We start from the raw sequence: 24,369 nt of genomic DNA, 5'->3' as shown, positions 1-24,369 counted from the left end.
TCAGCATCTGAAGTTCCCTCCCCACTTCTTTTAGAAATATAAAGAAATGACTCCCCCCTTAGGATTGAACCCAGGGCCTGGTGCATGCTAGGTAAATGCACTACCACTGAGCTACACCCCCAGCTCCCTAATATTTATATATTTTTTTAATGATTCACAAAACAAAGAACTTGGCAAAGACCGGAGGCTCTCAGCCTGCCTCATCTGGACTTTCTTTCTGCCCCCTTGTCCTTTCTCTGGCCCCTCTGGCACCTGCTTCATCTTGGTCCCTTTTGACAGTCTCATCACTCCTGATGTGACAGTGTGTCCGTGTCAGAGCTGCCATCTGGGATAGCCTTTCTTTATGTCTCTGCCTCGTCCATTTCAATTTTCAAATGGCTCTTTTGTCCTCTACCTATGCTTTCAAATTCCCTTCCCCCCCTCCTCCCTTCCTGGCCTTCCTCCTAAACCTAGCTCCTGTTCTCAGCTTCACACTGGTGTTTCCTGGGTGATCTTGACACACTCAACTCTGCCCAACTATATATGTGTGTATTGGATGAAAAATGTCCACCGTACAGAAGTTGTTCTGTTTTCTCTCCATCATTTACTTGTCTCAGCAGATATCGCCACACTGATTCACAGACTCGTGTGAGTCTAAGCATACAGATGGCTGTTAAGAGGGATACAGAAATACACTTGAAAGAGTCCATGGCTCCACACTTCACACTTGGATGGAGAATGTGGAGACTGTAAAAAATAAATCAGGTCTTAACCCTTACAGAAAAGGAATGACAAATCCAAAGTATCCGTGTGTGTGTGTGTGTGTGTGTGTGTGTGTGTGTGAGAGAGAGAGAGAGAGAGAGATTGTTTAGGTATGCATGGGATATAGTAATACAGCTTCTTTCTTTAATATGAACACCTTCCCATTTGATTCTGGTCAGTAATATTTAAAATATAGAAACACTTCTCCTTAGAATATCTGAATTAAAATAGTTATTTCTTCCTGTACAAAAAGAATTCAAAACATTTTAGGGCCTAGCTTTTTAAGAGACATATGTGACAGCTGATTTATTTCATTTGTTGTTTCATGGATGTGAAAAATATATCATTACCACTGTGGCTGGTAAGAACTATAAACGATACGTTATTGCAAGTGTTCTAAAAAATCAGAACAAAACTAATTTATTATAGTTCTGTCTTCATTTGTACACCACAGGTTGGTGAGTTCAACACAACAAAATTATCTCTTCTTTTAAAAGTGTCTACTAAAGATAAAAAGAATAAGGTAACAATTAACATGTAGTTTGTTACATTAAAAAATCTGATATACATATTTCTATTGCCTGTTAGCTTTTTCTAAGCCTCTTTAACTATTACAAAAAAAAAAAAAGAGGAAAAATGAAAGAGAAGTGGTCGTTGAAAGGCAAACATTCAATTCAGTTGATACAACATTACAGTACAGTCAACTAAAGTCATTCAAGGAAGGTAGCGAGTCTAGTCAGCTTCTTGGGTTAAAGTCTGTAAACCAGATTGCTACAAAAGGTTCAATGCTGCTTCAAAACTGTATATTAATTACCTTTTTTTTGGAGGATGCGGAACTTCCTACTGATGGCTTCAGAAGAAGGGGTCATGCTATTGGTCAAAGCACAGGGGAACCCCGACCTGTCATTAATCATTTTATTGAGCACTGTAGTTAGGATAGCATTATTGAGTTTAGCACAACAACTAAAATAAAATAATAATAATAATAATAATAATATAATAATAATAATCATAATAATGATAAGAATAAAAACCAAACACAAACTGGAAGCCGAGAGTTGCTGCCAGCCGTGTGGAACCCTTGCGATACGCTATACTAAAAAAATTTGAAATATCCACCTGTCCTCTCCACTCTGCCACAAACTAGCAAAGTCAAAAATACAAAAGTCTTCAACTGGTTACTTTTGCAGAATAAAGCAAAAACGTCTTTGTGCTCCTTACTACCAGAAGCGAAATATCCACTGAGTTACCACATGTAGTAGCTTCTGGATGTGTCGACCTGGGTTGGCTTGGCCTCTGCCGAACCGTCCTTGTCTTTCTCGCTGTCACCTTCCCAGAGGTTAATGAGTGGTGGGTACAGCTCGTTCAGGGGGATGGAAGAGGTTTTTTGCATATACTTTTTTAGGGAATGGTGGTAGTTTTTCCTCTTAAATCTCTTGGCGATGTACACAGCCATGGATGCGAGGCTAATGACGGCGAACATGGATCCCATGACCGCGGCGAGGGCTGTGCTGGTTTCTTGGTCAGAGATGTCCAGGGCAAAGGCAGCAGTTTTGGTTGTGACGTTGACGCATGACTTTTGAGTCTGCTGGTGAATGTTGGACACGGTGAGGCATACTTCATAATCGGTAGATGGCTGCAGATGGGTCAGGTTGTATTCATGAACATCTACCGGGACCCTGGCCGTGTATGTGATGTGGGGGTTGTCGATCTTCATGGTGGCCGACGACCATTTTAAATTTGATGTCATGACATTGGAGTTGACCTTCCAAGACACTAAGATGGAATGAGATTCCGTCTGCTTGACATAGATTTTCAGCACCTGGGTACCATCCAGAAGGGTTCCGTTGACCTTGATGGTGGCCACCCGAGTGTCTGCCCCTTGGACATTCTGGGCAACACACGTGTATCTTCCTGAGTCTTCGATCTGTATATTAGCTATCTCCAAGGTACCTTCACTGCTTAGCTTGTACTTTTCCGAAAGGGTATCCACCGTTATTTTATTTCCAATGGGAGTGACCCAGTAGATTTCAGGTTCTGGCTCAGCCATGGCCCGACAGTCTAGAAAAACTGTAGTGCCAATCTCCATGTTTAAATGATTTGGGAATGTGTCGTGAGAGATCATTGGCAGGCACTGTTCACTTGAATCCTGGATTAAAACTTCCTTCACCTGCTGCCCTCTGTATTCGGGGGGCATGGCACAGAACATGGATAAAGGCTCCATGAAGCGGATGTTGGTTTTGTTGGAGTTAATCCAGTGGATGACACAGTCACACCTCAAGGGATTGCTGTGGATACTGATCTCCCGCAGATTAGGAAGGGACTCTACCGTCTTTTGGTAAACGGCATTCAAGGCATTGTTGTTCAGCATCAAGCTTTCCAGGGCGGGAACACTTCGGAAAGCCAAGCGGTGGATGTAAGACAATTTGGGGTTATTGGTGGCTTCTAGCTTTGTGAGTTCTGGTAGGTTATCCAGGGCATAGCGGTCCACGGAAACAAGTTCCCCCATATTGTTTATCCCTAGTTCTTTTAACCGGAGCATGTTTTTGAAGTCCCCTTCTTGGATTTTGTGGATGGGATTTTTGTTGAGGTCTAAGAATTTCAAATTGGGGACTTTTTGCAGGGCGAGTTGAGGGACTTTGACCAGTTTGTTATCATAAAAAGACAGGCTCTCGAGGCTATCCAGGCCCACCAAGGCGTTTCCGGGGATATCCGTGAGATACATTCCTGCCAAAACTAAGCTTCTCAAGTTTGAGAGGGGTTTAAAGTTCATATCCAAAATTCCAATCACAGGGTTTTCCCCAATCATCAGAATTTCCAGGTTAGGTGTCGAATCAAACCAGCGACTATCAATGACCTTCAACTTGTTGGAATTCAGGTGGAGCCTTAGAAGATTTTTTAAGCCTGAAAAGGCGTTAGCAGAGATAGTGCTGATCTGGTTGTGGTTGATGTAGAGTTCCTGGAGGTTGCTGAGGTCTTGCAGACAGTAATCAGTCATCTCTGTGATCTGATTTTCCTCCAAATGCAGAGTAGTGAGCTGAGTCAAGTTCGCCAGCCCTACCTCCTTAATATTGGTAAAGTTGTTTTGGGAGAAATCTAGCTCAGTCAAGTTGAACAGCTGTTGAAGCTCATCTACCGTCTTCGCGATGTTATTGCTCTGTAAGAGAAGCACTTGTGTGTCACTAGAAAGGTTGCTAGGAATCCTCGTGAGGCGGAGATCATTACAGTCGACGGTGGTGGCTTCTCTGTAGGTGGACTGCGGGGTAAACCAGGGACGAATTTCACAGACACAGAGCTGTGGACACTCACTATTCTGTACGGAAGACTCCGTGAAGGATGTCACTAGCAAGCCCAGCACCAGTTGGCAAGCAGCTGCTACCAGGCTCACCCCAGCCATGCTGGCTTGCCGAACAAGCTCAAGTCTCAGCACTGGGGAGTGAGTTTTAACAAAATGGGAACTCTATCTGTTGACACGGAGCAGAAAATGTAAACATTCGAGCAGTCTCGGTTGAGATGTAGAGAATGCCAGAGTCCAAAGGGATGATGTTCTGGACTTTTCAAAAGGCAGAAAGCAATTTGGAGTCTTTCAGCTGTGTCTCTCAATTCCAGGCATGCGCACAGCTTCACATCCGAGTGACTTCAGCCAAGAGTCTGGAACTGTGTCTGAAAAGTAGATTAGGAAAGGTGTTATGCTTGTTCCACTACTTTCTGCATTAGAGCCTTCCTTTTATTTACTAAAAAGGCATAGTCACAATTCTAATAAGAAGAAATGTTTAAATGCTTTCAAATAGGCAAATAAGCTTTAAAACATCAGGATACTCACTATATCCCTCTCACTATACTAAAAGCAGTTAATGTTCCTTCACTTTTACAATTGGGAGTGTGTGTACTACTGGACCAAATTGTTAAACACACACACACACACTGATTCAGAATACCTAGAAAAGCTTGTAGATGTCATTTCTTTTAAAATAAAAGATGACTTTAGAAATTGCATATATTTAGGGCTCTAAAAAGCAAAAAGTTCATCCCTACTAAAAGCGAAATACAAATGGCAGTTTATTAGAGACTCAATGCATTTTTAATTAATTACAGCTTAATTAATACCTCATTTGTTTCCAGAAATTTTCTTTTTTAAGTGGTACACTCTGTAGAAAGGTACCAGTCAAAACTTTTCTAGATCAATTTATTTTTATGTAAAAAGTTAATCTAACACAACTATGAAAGGAAGATATTAGTTTGTTTGTTTTTTTTTAACATTCTAATAGTCACATTGGATTGTGACTGAGTAAATAAAAAGAACTCTATGGTCCCATACTACTAGTCTTCATTAAAAACACAAATATTGAGCCAAGGATGGTGGTGCATGCTTGAAATCCCAGTGGCTCAGAAAGCTGAGGCAGGAGGACTTCAAGTTCGAGGCCAGCTTCTGCAATTTAGCAAGATGCTATCTCAAAATCAGAACATAATAAAAAAGGGGGGGGGGGGCTGGAGATATAGTTCAGTGGTAGAGCAGATGTGGGTTCAATCCTCAATCCCCAGACCACCCTATACAAAAACAAACAAAAAACAAAAAATCTTCCACAAATATTACATTTATACATAAAAATATTATCTCAGGTGCACAGTTTTATTAATCTCATGAAAATGTCACTGGCCATATGATATTTGTGGACCATGAATATATTACTCAATATTTTGAAGTCTTAGTTTCTTCAATTTATACAATAGGGTTGATCATAAAAGTACCTCTCTCATAGGATTACTGAGAGAATTAAAGAATCTATGTCAAGCTTTTAGCACGGTGACTGGCACATAGTAAATGCTCACTGAAGTTAACTACATTCATTATTTATTACCATATTATTTATCTTATCCATTTTGGTTTTCGGTAAGTAGTAATTGTCAAAGGACAAGTAAGAGAAGAAAAGCCAAGGACACATGATCTATTGACCATCATCTATTGGTTTTAATAAGATCTTCTGAGATCAGATATATATGCTGACTGGCTTATAAAGATGATATTACTGGTTGATGGTTCCAGTTTTCTGGATTCTATTCAGGTATAAAAAGCTATTATGGATTTCATGTTAGTCTTCCTTTCCTAAGATTCAGCCCATTACTTGCTAATTATTAAAAGTAGGGTTATATATGTTTCCTTATACTTCTCATAATCAACCTCAGCTTTGAGTACTGAGGGAATTTCAGTGACTAGTGGTTTCTAGAAATTCAATAAGATAGTGCATATAATGTGCTTCAAGCCTGGTGTTCAACACATAGTGGACTCTCACTTCAAGTTAGCACTTCATGTTATATTGGTTTACTTTTAAAATCATAGTTATTCTTGTGATTGTCCAAAAAAATGTAATAATACAAAGAGTGAGTACTGAAAGATATATCCTACAAACTTTTTGTTGCTTTACGGAATATAGAAACCATGTTCCTGGTCTCACAAAATAAAATCACTCAATCCGGGTTCTGGCAAGTATGAGGTAAGATGAATGTTTAGCAGGATGCTGGAAGCCTGCTAATCTCTGGGAAAGAAATGCATTTGGCATCCCTGTCTCTCCCCATGTCACCCCAAATACTTTGCCATTTATTGTGCATTTGCAAAACTTCTCAATATACAACTACCCAATTCTGACTTGTATGGGGAAATGCTACAAAATGAAAACATACCTCAGAGAATAACATTTTCCAAATATCATTAACTCCACAAATTTATTCCACTCTTGTTTCTATTTAGACTAACCCCAAAACAAGTACAAGGGCCACGGTAAACATGAAGAAAATTTCTGCCACAGGTTATTCTTCAATCTTCATTCGAAACAGAAAGCCAAAAGAAAAAAAAATGTATCTTTCATAACTCTAAGATGGAATTTCAACTAATTTTTATGTTTCAATTGAATTTAAGGAAATGTATTAGGAATTAAGATATGTATTAAAGTTGTTGTATGAGAGACTCCCCCAAACAGTTTATTACTATTTAAAAAGTAGCTTTTGTGGTGCGGTAGCTTGAATACCCTGGGCATTGCTCCATTATAGTTTAAATGCTATGATTTGAGATGATTATATTGAAATATTCAAATTAGTCTTTCACACATACACACACCTCAACAAACCAACCAAAGAACTACAGAAGCCCAGAATGTCAGCTCTCCCATCAAATATAGAAGAAAGGCATTTTGTTCTCCTAAACCTGAATTTGATTCCTTTGGAAACAGAGAATGACCATCCATAATACAAAAGAAGGTGCTTAAGACACACAGACCAGTGGAACAGAAAACCCAGAAATAAACCCTTCCGTATGTTGATCTTTGTTAAGATTATGTTTGACAAGGCTGCCAAGACAACAGAATCGGAAAAGGACAGTCTTTTCAATCAACTCTGTTGGGAAAACTGTACATTCACATGCAGAAGGATGAAAGGGACCTGTAACTTACATATAAAAACTAACTCAAGATGCATTAAAGACCTAAAAATCCTAAAAGAAAACATAAGGGAAGAACATCACGACATTGGATTTGGCAAAGATATTTTGGACATGAGATCAAAAACACAAACAACAAAAAAGCCAACAAATGGGCTAATTTCAAACTTAGGACTGTGTCTGCACAACAAAGTGAGACATAGTCCCAAGTGAAAGATGTTTTCAAATCATGTATCTGGTAAGGGGATGATAGCCAGGATATATTGGGATGTCTTATAATTCAACAGCAACAAAATAACGTAAATAAAAATGGGTGAAGGACTTTAAAATACATAATTCCCAAAGAAGATACACAAATGACCAATAAGCATATAAAAAAATGTTCAACGTTGCCAATTATAAGAGAAATGCATGGCCTAAGAATGGTCGCACACGCCTGTAATCCCAGCAACTCACTGAGGCAGGAGGACTATAAGTTGAAGGTCAGCCTGGGCAGCCTGTCTCAAAATGTATATTAAAAAAAAATTAAATGGTTGAGTTTATATCTCAGTGGTAAAGTGCCCCTGGGTTCAATCCCATATCAAAGGAGAGAGAGAAATGCACATTAAAAAAAACCTCAGTGAGTTATCATTTTATATCAGAATGGCCACCATCGTAAGAATAAAAAATTTAATAAAAGTTGTCAAGGATAGAGAAATTGGAACCCGTGTGCAGTGTTCTGCACGTGAAATGGTGAAACTATTCTGGAAAACAATATGGAGGTTTCTCAAAAAAATCACCATATGATCCAGCAATCCCATTTTTGGTTTTATATCCAAAGTAACTCAAGGCAGGACTCCAAAGTGAGATTCACCACCCGCCATGTTCATTGCAATGTTATTCACAAGAACCATGGGGGGGGAAGCCACCCAGACTTCCATCCCTAGATAAATGGATAAAGAAAATGTGGTATATAGAGTTGGCCCTCAGTATCCATGGGGATACCCAAATCTGCAGATCCCACCAACTGTGGTGAAGATACTCAGGCAAAAAAAAAAAAAAAATCATGTCTATAGGACACATGTATAGATGTTGTTTTCTTGTAATTAACATTACAGTATAACAACTATTTATATAGAAAATTTATATTGCATTAGGAAGTATGAGTAATCTAGAGATGACTTACAAGTATACAGGAAGATGTGCATAGATTATATGCAAACATTGCACCATTTTATATTTGTGGATTTTAGTATCTGAGAGGGTGTCTGTAAGAAACAATTTCATCAAGATACTGAGGGACAAATACATATATTAAGTATACATAGTATATATTATATTTATTATATTATACACACACACATTTTTAAGAAAGAAGGAAATCTTGTTGTGTTCCAGCTAGGATATGGATGAATCTTGAGGACATTATGAAATAAGCTGGTCACAGCAGGACATAGACTGTACGATTCCATTCTCACAAAGGATCTAAAGTTGTCAAAATCATAGAAAGTAAATAAAAATTGAGGTTGCCAAGAGTTGAAGGGAGAGGGAATTACTGTCTAATGGGTGTAGAGTTTTCAGTTTTGAAAGGTGAAAAAGTTCTAGACATCCGCTGCACAGAATACACTTAACATAAGTGAATTACAAACTTAAAAATCAGAGATGGTGAAATTAATATCATGCATTTTTTTAACCGCAGTAAAAAGGTAAATCCATTATGATTCAGGCCAACGTTTATCATCCATACAAATTAATTATCCTAAATACTGCAACAAATAAAAAATGGCTGGCATTGATTTTTTTAAAAAAGTAAAATGGCTTTTTTCGAGGGCTGACTGGCTAAATCTGTCCAATGTGAAAATAAAATGTCCTGCTAATTAGCAGAATGATGTTCCACAAACAAGTCTGGCAGTTTAAAGAAACAATCCCTTCAATAACAAACCATGGTTTTAAAGGCCCAGAATTGGCAAGGGACACATTTCAAAAGAGGCCCACAATTATACAATTACATTAGATGCTTCTCTTTTTTTCCAGCCAGATATGTTTGGGACACTCTGCTCCGAATATAAAATTTCCAAAGGAGAAGGAATGCGTGCTCACCACCATTAATGAACTTGGCTCTCACTCTGGCTTTCCCCACAGACTTATTTCAGATGGGGTGTTAGTTTAACAAAATCACAACACTTGATAGGACTTCAGGCTGGGGTCTGTGTTCCTGAAATTCTTATGGATTTGGGCAAAAAGAAATATGCATTTATAATGACATGATGGTTTTGTGAATTCTTGTTACCATTAAAAAAAAAAATCAGGCAGCTCTGGGACTGCAGAATAAACTCTCCCAGAGGAAACCGTTTGGCGATCTGAATCCAAACTCTGATTTATTGGATGGGTTATCTTGTGCAAACTACTTAAATTCTTTGCATCTCATTTTCCATAGCTAAAAATAAGGCCAATTATACCTTCTTAATCCATGAAAATTATGATAATAAAAGCAACCTATGTGAAAGTAATCAGCCTAGGGCCGGGGAAAGAGACTGGCCCATAGTGGACCCTCAATTGTTTTTTAAATCTCTGGAAGTTCATCAGGGTTGTGGTTACATGGCATTCTCCCCCTGCTGTTGGAAGGTAATGAATGAGCAAATCTCCTTAAGGCTCTTGGGCACAGCAGGTGTTTGGGAGAGTCATTATTATTACTTATCTTTTCCATTATATTTTCAACTAGTATTATTAGAATTAATAGGGTTAGAAATCCAGAGACCAAATACTGCATCAGAGTCCAACTAAAAACCTAAGTGAGCAAGCAAATTATATGGGCACAGATCTTGGGCTGAGGGTGTAGCACATTGCCTGCCTTGTATGTGTGAGGCCCTGGGTTCAATCCCCAGAACTGGGGAGGGAAAATAAAACAGAACTGTAAAATAGAACAAAACTCCACAAAGCTCCAACCTCATAGACAGTGTAGTCACAACAATGAAGAACCTAATTTTTTATCCAATGAAGAAAAATGCCTTCTTAAGTCATTTACTTTTATACACATGCACAAATTTCTAGCAGATAGAAAATGTTCTGAAAAATCATTCTTTGAGCTCTCTCAGTCTCCAAATAGACCTAGGACTAATGCAACATTCAAATTTGGTGGTTTTCTTTTTTGGGGGGGATGATTTCAATGATGGAGAAGTGGGATTTTGTTCAACCCAGTTTTACTCCTGGCCTTATAAGGATTTAAAAAAAAAAATGCATAAGCTCAGCCCAAGCTCTCCGTGTAGCCAGTCCCCTCAAGGGCGACACATAACCAGACAGGACTCTGTGGACTGACCTTGTGCTTGAGGGCCACCCTGACTTCTGCAGGTACAAGTGCTGATTGTTAGTGCTTGCAGGGACCTTAAGCCTTTTGAAGCAGGAGGACAGCTTAGAGTTAAGAGTAGCTTCTGGAGAGACAGAACTGGCTTCAAATTCTGCTCTGTGACCTTGGACAAGTAATTGAAACTTTCTGAGTCTCAATTTCCTTTTTTTTTTTTTTTTTTGGACAATGGAGATCATAAAACCTACTTTGCAAGAGTGGTGAGAGAATTAGAATGAGATATTAAATGTGAAGCTTTTGGCAGAGGGCCTGGCACACAGCAAGTGCCCAAAAGATGTTAGCTGTTATTATTTACAGGTCTGATGTCTCATATTGAATCTGGGTCTTTTTTATGGGTATTGAGAATAAAAGGAAGTACTGGGTAGTCGAAATCGGTGGAGATTGCCTTTTGTGGCACAATCAGCTACAAGCTCTGAACCTAAATGTCGGTGGCTGCTCCAGGTGGAGCCAGAGATTCTTTACGGAGGGCAGGTTTTATTTCCCGTGGGAGGCCTTGCGAATGCATCCCAAGCACTGAATCTGCATAGGCTATTCTTAAAGGCATTAGTTTCTCTGACTTTCGTCTGGCCTTTGACCCTGACTCTTGATTTCTTTGTCTAACCATTTTCCAAAATTATATTCCTGGCTCACAAATCATCCCAAGCAAACACCCTGTTGGGTGTGCTCGTGATGGCAGATGGAAGTTCGTATGGGAAAACAGTCTCCATAATGCATTAAGGAAACAATCAAGTGCATCCCTTTGCAAGGGCACAATGGAGCTGTTCCTGACAGGCCACCCAGTTCATCAGTAAGCTTCAAACCCGTGCACCTGAGGCCAAGCAGCAGCCAGGATGTCCACCCGGGAAGGGAGTCTTAATTTTGGCTTCACCACAAACTTTCTGGGTGACCTTGGACAAGTCCTGCAACTTGGTGTCCTCTTTTACTTATTTCAAAGTAAGTGGGTTGAGAGGGAAAGGAGCCCTGGTGTCCCCGGCCCAAAGGAAGCTCAAGAGTCATTTTCTCTACACATTGCCCAGGTGTCATGGCAAACTACACTTTCAGCCATTTTCAGAAGAGGAGTTCTTCCTTCCTACCCCCTCTGGATCCCCTTCTTCCATCTTTGTGATTAGGATATCTTGGAGGGATGGCAGGATCTCACACTCAGTGCCTTCAAGCCAGGTAAGTCAAGGCAGTTGAGGCTAACACAGCAGGAGTCAGAGGTCACGGTAAAAGCTGGAGACCGCATGTGTTCCAGAAGGCAGCCAGGAATGTTGAGCTGTGCAGGGCAAATAAAACCCCGTCTGCCTTCTGAAGTCTTTAGAGCCTGTGGCCACAGTTTGCAACCTCTGAATTATATAATTATACCTCTGGATTATATAATACGATCGCTTATAATGCTGAGCTAAAGGGAAAATTTGATAACTAGGTGCTTAGATGTGAATTTTAAATGTTATTGGCAAATACTCCATAGGTGTGAACCTATAATCATGAACTCAGTTCATTAAGGTGTGGATCTTTGCTCTGAAGAAAAGTTCATTAGTGCTTTTCTTAAAAAAAAAAAAAAAAAAAAAGCATCACATTTACAAAATTCATTTTACTCTCCTTGCTTTTGGAAGACCTATTTTTAAAAGCAGACAGAACCTTAGAGGATCCCTAGGTGATCCAAACTGACCCAGTTAACTGGCAGAGAAACAAAATAAATCCCAAGTGCTTTCGTCCCCAAAGTTCATCATTTCCTAATCCCACTTTAAATTTTTGTAGTGGCTTTTTTTTTTCTTCTCGGTCCCAAAGAAAAATTGGATTGCCTTTTCCCTTGTTTCACTATCTTCAAGCTGTATTGGTTATTATCATTATTATTTAATAGAGACTCCCCAATTCTCTGGTGTGCTGGGGTAGGATAAAAGTCCCAGTGTGCGAAGAGGATGGACAACAAGTGATCTTTTGATTCCTGCTCGCTTGCTTTCCTTCCTCTTTCAGGCCAGGGCAAATCCATCACGCCGCAGGTGCAGTCTCAGCCAACATCTCCGGGAAAAGCCCAAAGGCGCAGCTGGTCTCCAAGCTGAGCATAAAAAACGGGGGTCACCATTCATTTAGCTCCCAAGAGGAACTGGGCATGGCCAGGACATTAGCCCTTTCAGAGGGGTTTGGCCAGGCATGGTAAACAGGGCGGGGCTGGACTGGGTAGACTGAGGAATTACCAAAGAAAATTTAAAAAAAAGAAAAATGAAAAGCCAAAAGCCTAGCACTAGCTGGCATGAATCCAAATCCAAGTAGTTGGCTTGGTGTGGTTGGGGAGAGCACCTGTGGAAGAACCCCCTGGGGAATAGGGCCAACTTCAGACTCTGATCGGGTTTCAACTGATCCCAGGCAAGCAGGCTAGCCTTCTTGAAATGTGAAATGTGCTAAAGCCCACGGGTGAAGAAGGTGGAGAGACGACCGGACACATGGAAAACAACCTCTCATTTAACAGAGGACACCTCGGAGAGCTGAGGTCAGACATTTGGAGGCCCACCTTGACTCCATTCCCAGTCTCAACCACGTTTTATCCCTTACAGAACCCCATGCTGCTTCACTTACCTAGGGTTACCTTAAATCTGTATTCTTTATCATTTAGGTAGAGTTGAAAGCTCTGAAGGACATTGGATTCTCTTAATCAACCATTTATTATGGCCCAGGAAAACATTCAGGATAGGGATAGGACAGTAGCTTGCTTTCTGTAATAACCTCCATCCTGACCTTTGTTTTGACAAATCAGGGGTAGGGTAGAGGTTCAATCAATCCTGCTAGTGGCCAACTTATTCCAAAAAATTAGTCAACTCAGCTAAATAATGTTCATTGATTTTTTTTTTTTAACATGGCAGTGAATTGATCATAAGGGTTGATCTGTTCTACATAAGCCCGGCCAAACTGCGAGTTTAATTTGCAAAATGCATAAATTAACTTTTTTTTTTTAAATTCGGTGATAGATCATGTGTTGCAAACTGTATAAGGATATAGAAACTCAAGTGAAAGAAGTGTAAAGAGGATTTGAAAAACGAGGAGGCGTTGGAAGCTGGCACTCAAGATAGGAGAGGCCTCGTGAATCATCATAATAACAATAACAACATGAACAGAGCACACTTCAATAGCTGACTTAAATAGAAGACTTTCTACACATTAATCACGAGACGGCAGGCCTTACATGCAAAGAGTTTCAAGTATTTGCTAGGGTTTGGAAGAGGTTGTGCCACCAAAGGGTTGTGTGTTAGTAGCTTAATCCAGGGGTGCTGACGTTGGAAGGTGATGTAGAACATTTAGGAGGTAAGGCCAAGTGAGAGTTTCTTAGGTACTGGGGACACTGACCTCAGAAGGGAGCACTGGCCTCCTGGACTTGTCATTAAAGCCCTAGAATATAGTAGGACCCATGCCCTACCTGTGAATCCTGTTTGGTTCTCAGGTCGTTTGAGAAACATTTTTGTGGCAGAGACTGGAATACTGGACCAAGAGTTAGGGGACCCAAGTCCGTACCTCTAGTGATGCCTCTATGTCAGGGCACACAAGCCTAAGATGATGATGTGGAAGAGTCTAGAAACTGAATGCTTCTTTCTCAGATTTCTATTGTTAAAGAAACCCATGTACGCAGGACTCCTTGTGACTGGGAGCAAAACTCCCGTTCCTGGCTTCTTAAGAGGAATCATGATTGTGTTAGTGTGTGTTTTTTAAGGCACAAGCCTCAAGAAGCAGGCAGAGCAGGGTCCATATCCTGGAATTACCAACAGCACCTGAGAGAAACCACTCCACTTCTCTGGGCCGTGGCTTCCTCCTCTGTTAGAAGGACAATGTTACATCTACCTCAGATGCATGTTGGAGAATTAAAGGAAAGGACGTGTCCTGAGCAGCACCTGGTACCTAGGATCCCGACACACATGTATGTCCTTTAGAATCTCCTACTTAGGAAATGAGAGCCAGGTGCTGACACCTAAGTTAAATTGTAACTCTTCTGACAAGGATATTAATGTGTTGCCTGAAAATTATCTGGAAGAGTTTTCTTCTTCCTCTTTTGTCAGTCTAACACTTCTTGGTGTTTACTTTGTTCCTCACAATATCCCTGGGAGCTAGGCACTGTGATTGTCTCCTTTAACATGAAAAAATGGATGCATGGAGATGTTAAGGAATCTGCTCAAGAGGCATTGCTAGAAAATCATGGAAGCAGGATTCAAACTCAGTAATCCTAACCCTGAGACCCAATATCTAAACTTCACCTCCTACAGGTCACACGATTCTCCAAAGAACCCCTGGGTTTGAGTCAGATGAATGGAACTAACATCTTAAAGCATCAGAAATGGGGACAGGCTGCCTAGGATCATCTGTAGCTCCTGAAGGCAATACATATTCTTAACAAATCACAGTCAAGGCCTAGGGATGATTCATCTGTTTACAAAATAGTTTGGTTACCTCAGAGACACCCTCTATCCCTAGAGTAGATTTCTAGAGTACTAGAAAGATTTTTTTTTTTTTTAAAGCAAAGACAGTTTAGTTGTCATGGAACCTTATAGGAGGGTATGGCACCAAGACAGACTGATGCACAAAGCACTTCTCCATGCATGATTTTCTTGCAAGTAGTAGTGTTCCAAGTTAAATCCTTCACCAAATCAAACCAAAGAAAGAGGAATGAAAAAGGAAAAATAAGAAATAAAAAAAGAAGAAGAAATTTTTAAAAAAACTATCCAAACATTTATTTATATATCCATCTCGGCTATTCTGGATGCCAAGATATAAACAGTAAACTAAGGGAATGAAGCAGGTAGACCAAGAAAAGCAGGAAGAAATTGTTTTGAAACAATGGAGAATTTTTTCCAATTTTTTATTGGTGCATGATGATTACACCTAATGGTGGGATTCATCGTTATACATTCATATGTGCACATGGCATAACAATATAATTTTGGCCAATATCATTCCCCTTTCCCTCCCCTCCTGTTTCCTGTACTCAAATGATCTCCCTGCAGTTTTCATGAGATCCGCCCCCACCACCTTTCTTTTCTTTCTCCTCTCTAGCTTCCCCATATGAGAGAAAACATACGGCCTTTGACTTTCTGAGTTTGGCTGACTTTGCCGAACATAGTGCTCTCAAGTAATAAGAGAGTATTTTCTAACCTTGTAGACACCTCCCATTTTCTACATCATAACATTCACTGCAGAGTAGTTCTGGCTGAGCAGTAGTTGCAAAAATAATAGGAATTAATACTCATTAAGCTCTTATTATGCAGCATGCACTACACCGAGCTTTACATGATTTTTTTTCCTTAATGGTACCAGTATGTTTCTTATCTTTATGGAGATTTAGAAAATTGAAATAATGGCTGAAGTCTAGTGGTGGAAGTTCTATGTGAATTCAGACATTGGAGGCCAGAGCCCAAATTGTACCCCTGTTCTTTCCCAACTCGCCCATGCAGGTAAGAGTCCTTGCCAACATTTCAAGCTGTCCGCATGAGCTTGAGTCTCATGAAATAAGCACTGTGCTTCTGTCTTCTTCACAATGAGTCACCCCAGGTCCGGTGCCGGGCCTGACATCTACTAGGTGGCACTCAAAAAGCAAGCAAATAATGGAACCATTAAAATGTGCTTTCCAGGTCTCTAAAATAAACAAATGTTTAAGCCTGCAAATATTCACAGTCTTGCCGTGTCTCTTCTGCATTTGCAGTGATATAAACCCTGAGCTCTTAAAAGCCTTACTCTTAAAAAAAAAAAAAATCCTTGCAATTTAGCATTAATCTGCTCCGCATCCATACTAATATCTGATATTGAGTCAAACCTACTCTCGGATCCATCCTTTTCTCTAGACTCTGCTGAAATCTGGAGTTAGTCTACATTGCAAGAGATCCAGTAAGATGGCGCTGAATGAATCAGATGAGTTTAAAAGATCCTCATTAACTGTTCCCTGTCATGGGGCCAGGAAGACCAGACCCTGCCCTTAAAGAGGTTATCTCCTTATGGGGTGACAATGAGACAAGTACCCAAGTGACTGTAAAAGAAGACACATGACAGAGGGGCGAGGAAAGGAAGGAGACATGAGAGCTGCCCACCTGTGCTGCTCTCCAGTACGATGGGAAGGTTCTGTCCCCCCGTCCCCCCCCGCCCCCCCCGCTCTCAGTGCATTAGATCTTCAGTGGCCCCTTCACACTTGAAATGTGGCTGGTGGGAGCAGAAATGGAATCTTCACAATTTATTTTTTTATTTCAATTAAATCCAAAGAGCCAGATGTGACCAGGAGCTACCGTGTCAGGCCGCACAGCCAGAGATCTCCACACACCATTCTTCATTAACACAGGGATCTTTAGAGGAATGCAGATTCTTGTGCCTCGTGGAGATTTACATGAAGTCGGTCTGGGTTGGGGTCTGGGAGTATTTGTATATTTTTAGAAGTCCCACAGAGGGCTGCAATGCAGACCAAACTCCAGACTTCATCCATCCTGGTGGGGCCATACCTGCCACCACTCACAAGCTCAAAGGGCCTTAGCAGGCAGGTCGGCTGGGGCCTGGTAACTGCAAAGATATAGCTAGACGTGGCTTTGTCCTAAGCCACTGTGTTTCCAGTCTCCACTCAGAGGTGCCCTAACCTCTGTGCTCATATACAATAACTGAGGCCTACGGTTCAGCTTTATTTATCTTAGTAGGCACTGCAGTGAGCACAGTGACTACTCTGCAAGGGCTCAGGGGACAGTCGCTGAAACAAACAAAGCATAAGATGAGAGACACTCAGTCTCATTTACTGGGCTTCTTTCTGCTACCCCAGAGAGGACAAAGACTGCTGGAAACTGGTGTGTGGACACTGGGAGCACAAAACAGCAGATCAGGAAAACCAATGTACTCTTGGAAATGAACCAACTGAATTAGAAGAAAACCCATGAAGAATTCTTTTGCCCACATTCTCAGGATGAGGCCAACAAAAATTTTCATCAGAATAGAGCTCTTATGTTCAAGTCAAGGATCATAGCATTCCTTGCTATGGTATTTCAAAGTAATAATTGGCCAAGAGAACTCAGCATAGAAAATAACCTAAACAAACAAACAAAAAAAAAATGTGTAACCTTCTGCCAGACGCCATGGTTTCTGTTTCCTAAAGGAAAGGCTGATGTTCAGAAATTAAGAGTTTTGGAGGCCGGGTGCTGTAGTGTATGCCTGTAATCCCAGGGGCTTGGAAGGCTGGGACAAGAGGATCGCGAGTTCAAAGCCAGCCTCAGCAAAAGTGAGGCGCTAAGCAACTCAGTGAGACCCTGTCTCTAAATAAAATACAAAATAGGGCTAGGGAGGTGGCTCAGTGGTGGAGTGCCCCTGAGTTTAATCCCTGGTACCCTGCCCCATGCAAAAAAAAAAAAAAAAAGATTTGGATGGAAAGTTTAATGAGGGGGCCTAGCAAAATGCTGTGCACAGATTAGGCACCCAAAAATGGCAGCTTAGCCTTCTTAGGTGATGGTGCACCTATTTGTTTTTTGTTTTAGGCATTTTAGTCACCTCCCGTTAAAAACATTTATCATTTCTGTATAATATCCTTGCACTGGATAATTGAAGAAGACACGAGATAAAAGTAATTCTAAAAACTAGCAGGGCACAGTATGTGTAAAATGCCTAGGACATTTAACCAAGAGTCCCATCATCTAGAACAAAGGGCTTATTTTCAATTGAATTGTGTCTTCCCCAAACTAGATATGTTCAAGTCCCAGTCTCAAGGTCCCCAGACGGTGACCTTTGTTGGAAATCAGGTTGTTGCAGATGTAATGAGTTAAGAGGAAGTCAGACTGGAGGAGGCTGGGCCCCTACTCAGTTAGGACTGGTGCTCTTAAAAGAATGGGGAAGAGGATTTTAAAGACAGGTACACACACACTAGGAGGCGGCCTTGTGACAATGTAGGCAGAGACTGGAGTCAGGTGGCTGTAAGCCAGACCACACCTGAGTTTGCCAGGCAATCCTCAGAAGTTAGGAAGAGGCAAAGGATACCATCATCTAGAACTTCAAACCTCCACAACTGTCTGTTGCTTTAAGCCACCCAGTTTGTGGTACTTTGTTACAGTAGCTCTCGAAGACCAAAATAGTATATGGTTTTAATATACATATTAACTACTTTAAAATCGTGTGAATGATCTTCATGTGCATGCTTACTTTATTAAATACTTACAGCACTGACTATCCTTACCCTTCTCCACATTGCACCCCTAACACTCCTAAGTGATTATGAAAGCAGGTTTTCTGCTCCCACTACCTACAAATCTTATGCGTAGAGATAGAGCTGTTTCTTAATTTGAAAAGCTGTGATAAATTCGATGATCTTTGCAGCTTCTTCTTTGAGGACCTAGCAAGCCAGACTAATTATTATTCATGAACTATCTCAGCTCTATGCCAAAATCATTTTTCCTCCAATGTTTTGAAACTCACACACCAGATACAGTTTGAAAAATTCTTGAACCTTTGGTTTTTTCAAATCCCTTTTAAACTTGAGATTCTATGATAGGCAAAGGAAGGAGGACAAGGGGGAAAAAAGATTTTTTTCTCTTGTTTAATTCACTGGTAAGATCAAGAAAGATTTTTTTTTTTCTTTAAAAGAAATGGGCCTTTTGCATAGCTGGAATCATAAAGTAGCAATTTAACATTATTGAATTGAGAAACTGACAGGAAGCTAAACAGAATAAAATATCAACCAACAACTAGGCTATTTTTATTGCCTCTTGTTAACACCAGCAAGTGCAATGATATAAAAACTACCATGAAATCAATTAATTTTAGTCTTTTACAGATCATTTTAATTCTCTTCTTGTAATATGTCTATATGAAATAATTGCTTTGTAATTAGCAGCATGATTAAATGTTAAATAAATGCTAAGTCTTTAGTTTGGCAGCCTTACTATGCCTAGAAGGCCCAGTTTCATGACTTATTTTTAAGTACTTCACAGCATATTGCTTAGTGTCCTCACTTTGGACATGGATTTCACTGTTCTATGTTAATAAATTGCAGAGGAGCTGCTAGGTGCAATGGTTCTGGATTGTACACCTCACACTACAGATGTACCAATGAAAAAAACAGATTTGTCATGGCTGGTACCGAAAATGCCAGTGTGTAGGCTGCTAATACCAAGCCATAGATTTTTGGATGCTAACCAAGCTAAGCAATTCCATTAGACTCTATCAGATTTGATTTTGCTCCCAGACTCTTTTAAAGTTTAGTTTGTAATAGTGAAAATAACTCTCCTTATCAACATATGCCAAACATTTTCACATCTATTTCAGAACACTCACTGCATTTTTTCTTTGTTTGACTAGGGCCCCATGCTATTTTTTTTTTGTTATACTTTTAATCTAATAATAAAATTTATTAACTATCTGACATTTTTTACAACATTTTGTTTTATTTAAAAAAATAAAAAAAAAATCCATGTCCTTAAGATGGAAGCCTATCTCTCTGATCTAGTGATATTTCTCTAAAGAATCTGACTGCTTGGAATTGGTCAATTAGAAGACTAAGTGCTGTTTAAACTTTAGACAAAGAAAATGTCAAGAACATATCCCTTCCACATTAAAATGTTCCTTTAAAATTTGAAGACAGAGAGGTAAAGTGTACATCTCTTTACCGTAAAATTTCCTGCCAGTCAAGGTTAAAGACAGCAGTATTCAGGTGAATGACAGAATGTGTCCTTTGACTTGCCAGAACTCAAGCACATTGAATGCTATATGTTTTAAAAAGCAAAATAAAGCCATCTGTCCCTGAACTCTTCAAATAAACTTGGTTTTAAATCCCGTTCCTAAACTATTTTTATAACTATTTATTTTAATAAGAACTTGAAGAACTTGATATTCTTAATCATTGCAAGAAAATAAAGTAAAAGGTATACCTGCCTGTAAGACTTGGACCCCCAGTGGCTCTACAGGGAAGGTCACTCTAACCAAAGACTAGGATGGAGAGCAGGTTATAGCACAAAAACTGTGGAAGATGCTTTACTTATATTCTTGAAACACTAGGACTGAACACTGGCTGTCCAGGTTTTCCAGCTCACATATGGTGGAAGGACTTCTCATCCTTCATGATCACATGAGGCAATTCCCACAATAAACATGTTCTTCTATATCCATCCGTCCGTCCGTCCGTCCGTCCGTCCGTCCATCCATCCATCCATCCATCCATCCTACCTTCCTGCCCATCTTCCTACCTACATACCTGCATATCTCTCTGTCTACTCTGTTGGTTATGTTTCTTTGAAGAACCATGACTAATACACGTGACTTGTCAGAATTCCCATAGCTATTAGGTGGAAGAGCTGAGGTTAAATCCAAGTTCATTGGACTCTGAAGTTAGGACCTTTTCTGCGATGCCACCTGCCTCAGTGGTCTAATTGGATCTCCATATTCCTGTGTGCCTTGCCACATGCCTGAGCCTGTTCTTATGGTTAACCAAGGTTTTAGCTTATAGATTAGTTTTCTTTTATGTATCTAAGAGAATGCTAACTTTAATACTTACTTTCTTGCCTTTGATAAGGGTGTTATTTTTTAAGCATACTTTTCTTCAAGTCATTGATAATGAGCTCATATTGGAATTGTTTTTTTTTTTAATCTAAAGCCTTGGTTATTAACTTATTTTCTTCCAATTTTCTCTTTTCTCCTAAAAGTAGACTCAGGGTGGGGGGGGGGGGGAATCTAGTTAATTAGGATTTCTGTTAATCAGGTTTTTAAATTGTTTGGGTAAATGACAATCCGGTGAACACTACCTCCCTGAATTTGAAATAGTTTCTTATTATAGAGCCTCCTTGATGCCAGGGAGGGGTCTCCTATCTTAGTATGCATTTGAAACTAATGGTCCAATACTCCAAAGTGCTCAGAGTGCTGATGACCCGCGCACCATAAATCCACTGGTGCACATTAGTAGGATGGTCCTTAATTACACAGTTTAGGCCTTGTGTAATCAAATGGTGCCAGAGAACAGCTGATAACATTAAAATGCCAGCAGCCATTATAAATCATAGTGCCTTGTATAGTTTCTCTTCAATTCATGTGTTTTATTAAGTTAAAAGCAAAAATAATTTTAGTGGAATAGCCATATTGTCATTCACAACCCTTAAAATATAAACTAATCCAATGCTATTATGAGATCATCTTTATTCATACTTACCTTTTGGTTTTCAAATTGAAATAGTTCCATTTTGTACATTTAGTAAAGGAGTTATTTTTTTTTAATGAAACAATATAAAAGTTATCTCTTAGAAAGACTGACTAAATAAAAGGGTTCCTTCTTATCAGAACACAATTTGGAATAAACTGCAGATCTCTCTGTCCCTTTCTCTGCCATCATGGTGTATGCAGTTGGCTGTATGCAGTTGGCTCCATTCCTTCTATGTTTTCTCATGAAACTTTTGGGATCAAACTATTCCCGGGTAAAAAAACGAAAACTAAATGTCCCATCCCCCAGCAGATCTGCATGAAGCTGGTAATAAAATCAGGTTCAATTCTAAGAGGAGACATTGGGGAACCACCCAATAGGGTCTCTAAGGAATCGTGCATGAGATGGCACACAGATTTATGCTGCATCAAGGTCACCGTAATCTTACCATAGAAAGCTGAAAACATCGCCACTATTTAAACAGTTGGACATGTTTTACCAGGAAAATGATTTTTCTCTTTGTTTTTATCCTTTGCGCTAGTAGGTTAGTTCAGTAGTAAATATGTGAGATATTTTGTTTGGAAAGAAAGAGAATAAATTGCAGCATAATCTTCTCTATTTAGGATTAGCATGCACCTTAGAAGTTTTCTAAAGAATTTTAGGTTCAAGGGGACATAGATAAAAAAATATATTGTAATGATGGCTTATTATTATTTAACGTTATATTTAAATGAGGACAACAACAACATAATTTGTAAACAAGACCAGAAAATAGGTTATCATCTTGGAGAATTATGCAACTTTCGTAAGTAAGCTTCAGTATCTTGGCATAAAACATGAGCAAGTAGCTTATTTTCACTTCAGGGATTTTAAGTCTCAAAAACCTAACTGGCACCTACGTTAGCACAATATTTCTGGACTGATAAAGCCATCAACATGTGGCTGGTAATTAGGGTCTGAACTATTCCAAATGCCCCCAGGAGTGATAGAAATGAAGGACAATAGTTTATGAGCAACTCTTCTGTGTGCTGCATAAAAGGGGTTGGGGGGAGGTGGAGGTGGAGGGGCTGCTGTTACCCAGGTGGGAAGCCGCAGGCAAAACAGCCATATCCAGAGCTAATTGTGAGTGTTGCTTTCCAAATGCAAGTTCAGAGGCATGTCATGTTGGTAGTTTAAAACTGGTCCTGTCCTACAAACCAGGACTTTGTCTTTGCAGAGCCAGATGATAACCCCTTACCAGCAGCAGACCTGGAATAGCTACATGGTAGGTAGGGAACTATGTCACTTCCATGGGGTTCAAGTCTATGCCAACAATAGAAATCAAGAGAGAAAGGTAGGACTGTGTTCAACATCCAGGGCCTTTCATGTTTCCCTAAGGAGGTTTCTCTCACTTCTTAATCTTGTCAAAGACCTGGAAGAAAACAGCTGGTATATTCAAAAGGGAGCGAATAAAGAAAGGTTTTCAAAAGGGACCATTTACAAAGTGGTCCATTCCTGTGGCCATTAACAAAACACTCAAGACTGGGTAATTTGTAGAATTCTGTTTTGAGAAAACAGAATTTCCTGAAAGTGCTGGTGGTAGGAAATCCAAAGATCAAGGCATCAGAAGGTAGTGTCTGGCGAGGGCTTCTCTTTATTTCCAGAGAGTGCTGCCTGGCTGTGTCCTCACGTGGTGGGAGAGATGAAAGGGCACCAGGGAGACAAGTACCTCCTTCAGCCTCCTCATCCATCCTGAGGGCAGAGTCTCCCGACTTATCACATCCCCAGGGGCCTCACCTCTTCATACCATTGGGGGGGGGGGATTAAGTGCCAGCACATGAGTTTTGGATGGACAAATTACTTTCAAACCAGAGAACAGGGATGGGCAAGGTTCAGGTGAACTCCCAAAGGAGAGTGGACACCTGTGTGCTAGCTACACCACAGCACAGAAGGCTGGAAGAAACCACAGGGCAAGGGCCCAGCTGTGAATCCAGTCCACACGTGCCTGATCCCCAGGGCAGAGGGAGGAGAGGGCACTGAGTGGTTGTGGAGGGGCGCTGACACTATCCAGCACAACCCACAGTCGGCGGAGACCACCACATGCCTTTTACAGGGGAACCACAGGACGGTTTCTATAATAGATAAAGCTTAATCCACTAGCCGTGTGGAGGGCAGGGAAACCAGCTCAGAAGCGCTTCAATAATTGCTGAATAAAGGGCGGTGGTTGTTATAGGAACAATAAAACGGCCACGTTAGGGAACATGCAACTATTAGATACTCCCGTTAACCAGACACGGAGACGGAAAGGAAGCCAAGGCTGGGGTCGAGCGACTGTGACAACAGCAGACCCCAAAGTAAGAGGGTCAGGCAGAGCAAGAGTTCACTTTGGAAGGGGATGTGTTTCCATCCAGGTGTAGAGCATGGGGGGAGAGGGGTGGGAGACCTTCTCTCCTGGCTCCCTCCCTGCTGGGCCACCTGGCGGTGGCTTCTTTCCCCTGTAGAAGACAGCGGTTTCCTCTGACACAGGCACTGTCCATTCTGCGTCTACTGCTTCCCCTGGTCCCCTCAGTGATGTTGATATTCTCAGGGTGAAAATATCCAGGAAGCATTTGGAAACATAGGACTGGCCTTAGGGAGCGAAAAGATGGCCGGAGAGAGATGTGGGAGTTTTCCTCATGAAAATCTAGTAAAGATTTCTTTAAACCTCAAAGGGCATAGACAGAAAAGAAGGTTATTGACAAAATGAGGCAGAGGAACCAGAGATTTACTGCCTTTACT

At 40.5% G+C, this 24,369-nt stretch overlaps 1 protein-coding gene and 1 pseudogene across 1 annotated transcript in view; one reads left to right on the top strand and one right to left on the bottom strand.

The window, feature by feature from the left end:
• Window positions 1-1,139: 1,139 nt before the first annotated feature.
• The window catches only part of Lrrn1 (leucine rich repeat neuronal 1), a 37,158-nt gene continuing 13,928 nt past the window's right edge, over window positions 1,140-24,369 (bottom strand). The window contains exon 2 of the mRNA XM_027931973.3: window positions 1,140-4,404. Coding sequence (XP_027787774.1) covers window positions 1,988-4,138 — 2,151 coding nt within the window. The 5' untranslated portion in view covers window positions 4,139-4,404 and the 3' untranslated portion in view covers window positions 1,140-1,987. The remainder of the gene's footprint in view (window positions 4,405-24,369) is intronic.
• On the top strand, window positions 21,847-22,001 carry LOC114089962 (large ribosomal subunit protein eL39-like; annotated as a pseudogene).

The sequence above is a fragment of the Marmota flaviventris genome, chromosome 20 (genome assembly GCF_047511675.1).
Source record: "Marmota flaviventris isolate mMarFla1 chromosome 20, mMarFla1.hap1, whole genome shotgun sequence".
Classification (NCBI taxonomy): Eukaryota; Metazoa; Chordata; class Mammalia; order Rodentia; family Sciuridae; genus Marmota; species Marmota flaviventris.
This window is presented reverse-complemented; position numbering and strand designations above follow the sequence as displayed.